Consider the following 5,950-nt stretch of genomic DNA (forward strand, 5'->3'; position numbering starts at 1 on the left):
CTGAAAAGAAATGTGTATTTCTTCTACAAGAAACGTAACAGAAATTTAATATGTTGCTGAATGAGGAAAATAGATTAAAATAAACATGATTTTTAGATGTAAAACTGTTAAATTAGAATTTATTTACGTTTAATATTTATAATTTTTCTCTAATTCTTTACTTGTTGCTTCATTACTGTTGGTTCTGTTTGACTAAAACAGAGTTCGACCCAGTAAAAGCGGTTCTGATCTACTTGTCCTAACAACACAATTTAAAAACCAGTTTAAAGTTCGACGTCTCTACGTTTCACTCGACATCAGAGGGCGGATCTTTACAGGTAATTTTTTTTCTTCCTAAACTTTATTCAGGACAGCATTGACAACGCTCTGCGGATGATGTAATCGGCTCCGCGACACGACGAGGGACATAAATCACGACACAACGAATCGATAATGAAACTCGTTGCCAACGCTTTTAATAATCGATTTTTATCGATTTTATTGATTCATTAATGCAGAACTAAACTAAACCCACAAAAACAGACTTGTGTTGGATTTCTTTGATCCAACTGAAGCAGAGTTTTAATAAAAACAAGTTTCTGGTATTTTTTTTGCTGTAAAACGTAATAAAATCCAACCAGAACAATCAGAAAATGAAGCGATCTGATTGGCTGAATGAATCGAGACAAATCTACCAGACGGTGGTTTCTTCCTGCTCTGCTGCCATGGTAACCGGGCGTCCCGTGTGTGGTTGCCGTGGTAACAGCCTACCTCTGGATCTCCTTGTCGTTGCCGTCGCGGCGGAACTTCTCGATGTACTCCTTGCTGAAGCGCTCCTGCGTCTGACACTGCTCCTCGAAGATCTTGATGGTCTCGTTGAAGGCCTCAATAGCGGTCCTCTTCATCTGGATCTCCTGCAGGACCAAAGAGGAGGGGTTACAGTCGAGTCTCTGACGGGGGGGCCGCCGCCTGCCGTCCTGCCGGGGGAGGGAGGGGGGCGTACCTGAGAGGTCCTGGTGTACTCCTCGTACAGCCGGTCGTACTCGCGGTTCTTCTCCTGGTACTGCAGGTGGTACTCGTGCAGCTTCTTCCCCACAGCTTCGATGCTGTCCTCCTTCACCACCTGATCCTGGACGACACAGACCCGACAGGTCAGAGACCGGACTCACAGAACCGCCAGCCCATGGTCGGACCGAGGGGGACGCACCTGCTGGTGTTTGGAGACCGGGTACAGCAGCTTCACGTCCAGTTTGGGGTTGTACTGGGCCAGAGACTCGTGGCGGTAGTGATTGATCAGCTCCACCACAGAGCTGAAGGTCAGCGGGTCGGAGAAACCGTACTTCCCCTCCCGGTGGAAGATCTTTATCAGTTTGTTGTTGCCTCCTTTCCTGCAGCCGAGCACAGAGTCAACTATCAGAAACACTTTGAACAGCTTCAGTTAGAGCTGGGAGCTGCAGATGTTTAACAGATGTTTAACAGGTGTTTAACAGATGTTTAACAGATGTTTAACAGCTGGTAAACATCTGTAACGATTTCTTAAACAGATTCTGATTCTGGTGAAAATAAAACACTAGCTGTGTTTCCATTGACCATAAAAATTCACAAATTAGAATTTCGAAAATAAATTTGCTCAACGGAAACACATCATTTTAAAAAAACGTACGTTATTCAACTAAATGTTTTTGCTCTAGGATGAGGTGTTTTATGGCCATATTGAAATTGGTGTTTTTTGCAAAACTGCAATGGAAACACTTTTTTTGCATCACGGGAGTCATGTGATCAACAACCAGTTGTTTCTACTGGTGAAGAAGACAACGAGGACAACAACAGGAAGTAGAAGTAGCAGTAAAATCAGACTACAATTTCCCAAAAACGCTGCATACACAGCTGCTCCCAGGAATAAGGGGATTGTCCGTCGAAAGCCTCGATCAGACGCCGACGTCTCCTCTGATGATGAGCGCTAGTGTCGTGGTAGCAACATGCTATGTGTTTACATCCATTGCTGTCATGTTTGTAACGACTTATCGTTATAAGAAACATATTCACGCGTGACTTTAATATCTTTTCTTACTTAATGGAAACACCGTAATTTTGCAAAACAGTTTTTTCAACATCAACAGAATATCAACAAAGTTTTGTGCACATTTGTAAAGGAAATGCAGCTACAGTCCATCATTCTGGATCTGGTTCCACAGAACTATCTTACTTAGTTGATTTGGTCAGATGGGATCCTGTCCCTCAGACCCAGCTAGATCCAGATGTGTGTGTGTGGCCTTGTTTTTCCTACATAGTGGAGACAATTTTCCAGAAAAAGCTGCCTCGTGGGGACCAATGCCCAGTCCCCACGGGTCCAAACGCAAATTACGGGTGGGGGGTTGGGTTTAGGACCAAGGCGTGGATTGAGTTTATGTTAGTTTTAGGGTAAGTGGTCAGGGTCAGGATATAAAATTACCAAAAAATGAATGGAAGTCAATGCACGGTCCCCACGGGGATATATAAACCAGACCTCTGTGTGTGTGTACCTCAGAGTCAGGGTGTAGTCTCCGTGCATCTTGGTGGAGGCGTCTCGGACCAGAAACGTACCGTCAGCCGTGTCCCTCAGCTTCTCGTTCACCTCCTCTCTGCAACACACACACACATGGCTGTGAGTTATCTGTGTGTGTGTGTGTGTGTGTGTGTGTGTGTGTGTGTGTGTGTACCTGGAGATGTCCCCCCAGTACCACTCTGCGTCCTGCAGGGACATGCTGTTGTTGAAGCAGCTGGAAGCTGCAGGAGTCGAGGACTTCACAGGTTTAGGAGGTAAAGCTGAAACAAACAGAGCAGCAGGTCAACAAGCTGAGATCTGAATTATTTACTGAAAATATTTAACAATAACCGTGTTTCCATCAAGGCTTTTTCATGCGCATTTAGAAGTGTCGCATTAAAAATGCGAAAAAAGTCAGATGGAAACAGCAAAATTCGGAAAAAAAAATCCTCAATTCACTAAAAAGTTTTTACACTCGCTTGAGGTGGTTTTTGGATGATTCACAAAGTAGTTAATGTGCAAAACTGGAGATGGAAACATGTTTGCTGAATAAATTGTGACATAGCGCATATTTACCTCACGTGACGTTCAGCTGTTTACGCTTTCCTGCCTCGTCCCAGATGTTATCATAAATGCGCGAAAACATTGTGTTTATTTCCCTACTTCTCCTGGCAGCGTTAAACATAGCCTGTACTAGCTGAATAGATAGAATAATTACAACTTGCCCAATAGCAAGGCATTCATGAAAAAAATTGCTCCATTGTCCTGAGATGACTAGCCTCTGCTAGTTAGCAAGTTTCACTTCCTGTTTACTACCGCAAAGCTTGTCGCGAAGTCTGACATAATCACGTGTTGCGTAGCCTCATTTATTTGCATCAAACAGTCGAGAGGGAAACTAGAAGCAGTCTAGATTCAAATTTTTATTTATTTAATTTTTTTGCGAATTTTGAAAAGTTAGATAAAAATTCACTCTACAACTGATGGAAACACGATTAATAACAATCTGTGTGTCTGTTAGCAAAATATTACACTTATCCTGCTTACAATATGTTCACATTAAGACACTTTTAGACTAATTAAGAGCTTATCTTTGAATCGATAAATTAAATGTCTTTAAGACTTTTAAGGATCTGCAGGAAGCCTGAATATATTCAATGAAATAATCACTGGATTCACGTCTGATTACATGTTACTATCAACAAAACAAGATGGCTGCCACAGTTCCTCCACCTCTGCCAACATTCAGCCTTTAATGCGGTTAGTTTTACATCAGGGTGGTAGTAGGTGAGAGTCATCCTCACACTCTGAGCTAACAGTTATATCGTTCTGATGTATAAATGTTAAATATTGTTTCTTAAAGCTGCAGCAGAAACTTCTTTTTTACTAAATACGGTCATTTTGAGAAAATCTGATCTCGTCAGTAAAGTGAGGAGATTCAGAGGCGTGGATGTGAGTTCTGACGACTGCTGGACGACGTTAAAACGTAAAGATGTGATGAAAAGCAGCAGGTGGACCAGACGAGACACAAACAGGATGGCTTCATCTCCACTAAAGAACAGAGATCAGCCGAGGCCTGAAGCCTTTAAACTAAACATCATGAGGAAATAATTACATCTCAAACAAACAGGAAGCAGAAACAGAAGCAACAGTTGGTTTAATTACTGATGATGTGAAAGATAAGAAGTGATGCAGCAGGTGGAGGCGAGACCGTGTCACGTTTGTCAGCTCCGCTGTGTCACGTCAGGAAAAATAAACTCCTCTCACATACTGTACCAAAGTCTGAATTTAAACCAGCAGCTGGTCTGAGTTGAGCTCAGGTTTAATTAATCAGATGGTTTGAGTTGAGCTCAGGTTTAATTAATCAGCTGGTTTGAGTTAAGCTCAGGTTTAATTAATCAGAACAGTTCTGAAGAATGTAGAGGAAAAGCTGAGCAGGTCAGCAGCTCCTCAGGTGTTCGTCTCAGGTCCTACCTGGACTCTGCATGTTAATGTAGCACAGGATCTTCTCTCGGCCCCTCACGGACTCAGACCTGGTCCTGCTCGTGGACTCAGACCTGGTCCTGCTCGTGGACTCGGACCTGGTCCTGCTCGTGGACTCGGACCTGGTCCTGCTCGTGGACTCGGACCTGGTCCTGCTCGTGGACTCGGACCTGGTCCTGCCCCCCTCGTCTCGCTCCATGGCCGTCTCTAAAGCATCACAAGTCCCGAGGACTCAGAATCCAAATAAAAACCTTTCCTTTGGATGCCATGGTGTCCTGCTGTCAGTCCATCGGTCTCTTTCTGAAAACCTGACGTCATGAGGTCCGGAGCTCCAGCTCCTCCTGCTGACAGGTCTGACAGGTCTTACAGGTCCTACAGGTCCTACAGGTCCTACAGAGAAGAAGCGAGCAGCTGCTGCTCCTCGACACACACACACATCTACATGTCCTCCTGCAGGAGTCGTGTGTCGGTGGCGCAGGGACGGTTAAACACGACACAACTTCCCCTCCATCTGTCTTCTTCTCTCCCAGCCTCGGTTTGAAGCTCCGGACAGCAGCTTGGAGATGTGTGACATCACCGGCCCTCTCAGCCAATCACAGCACAGCAGTGATGTCACCGAGGCAACACCCCCCTGCTCCTCTCCTCCTCCGCAGCATCTCTGAGCCGGTGGATGGATGATGTCACTGTTTGAGCTGCTGCTGGCTCTGACCGACTGAGCACATGAAGCAGAACCAGACCGACCCACATCAGTCATGTGACCATCACATGTTCTGATGTTCTGATGTAACCGGGCCTCTCTGCTCCGGTTTGACCTGCAGGTCTTATGGCTCAGATCTGGGGTTTATTTGTGGTCTGATTTAAAGTGGACCTCCATCAGAACCAACAGTCCTGAACACGTGACGTCAAACAGAACGCTGTGTTTACAGAGGAATGCTACATGTTAGCATGTTAGCATGTGTGGATCCACTCTGAAGCTGCTGTCCAATCAGAGATGAATAAATTATTATCTGCTGTCATTGTTTTGTCTTCTGCTTCCTCAGAAGAAACAAACTCCAGTCTGGATCTGATCCGACCCGTCGGTGCCGTAAGCAGCAAAACAACGTTTACAGCATCGTGCACAAATCTGAGGAACAGTTCAGCTTTTTAAACCATAACAGAAACGTTGTCGCTGTCATGGAGAGCTCACATAAATAATTTTAATATTCAAATGTATTTTAAAGAAACTTTAAACTTGTCAAAAAGCTGTTGTTACTGTTAATGTTTGTCACTAAAATGAAGAGCAGCTTCTGGTTGCAAAAGTTTTAAAATGCCATATTTTCATTTGTACTTTATCAAATTTATTCTTACAGTTTTTTATTTAAACAATTACATTACACATTTTGATTTATTTATTTTATGCCCACAATTTTATTTTTTGAATTGTCTATTTTGTTGTTTCTTGTGTTAAAAATATATATACACTCACCG

The 5,950-nt window shown here is 43.8% G+C and overlaps 1 protein-coding gene across 1 annotated transcript in view; it reads right to left on the minus strand.

Annotated features, from left to right (window-relative positions):
• The window catches only part of LOC106534038 (phosphatidylinositol 3-kinase regulatory subunit alpha), a gene marked incomplete at its 5' end in the record, with an annotated part of 13,873 nt that overhangs the window by 3,395 nt on the left and 4,528 nt on the right, over positions 1-5,950 (minus strand). The window contains 5 exon segments of the mRNA XM_014030539.1: positions 751-893; positions 983-1,108; positions 1,187-1,367; positions 2,502-2,600; positions 2,679-2,784. Coding sequence (XP_013885993.1) covers positions 751-893; positions 983-1,108; positions 1,187-1,367; positions 2,502-2,600; positions 2,679-2,784 — 655 coding nt within the window.

This window comes from Austrofundulus limnaeus, unplaced genomic scaffold, assembly GCF_001266775.1.
Source record: "Austrofundulus limnaeus strain Quisiro unplaced genomic scaffold, Austrofundulus_limnaeus-1.0 Scaffold1078, whole genome shotgun sequence".
Classification (NCBI taxonomy): Eukaryota; Metazoa; Chordata; class Actinopteri; order Cyprinodontiformes; family Rivulidae; genus Austrofundulus; species Austrofundulus limnaeus.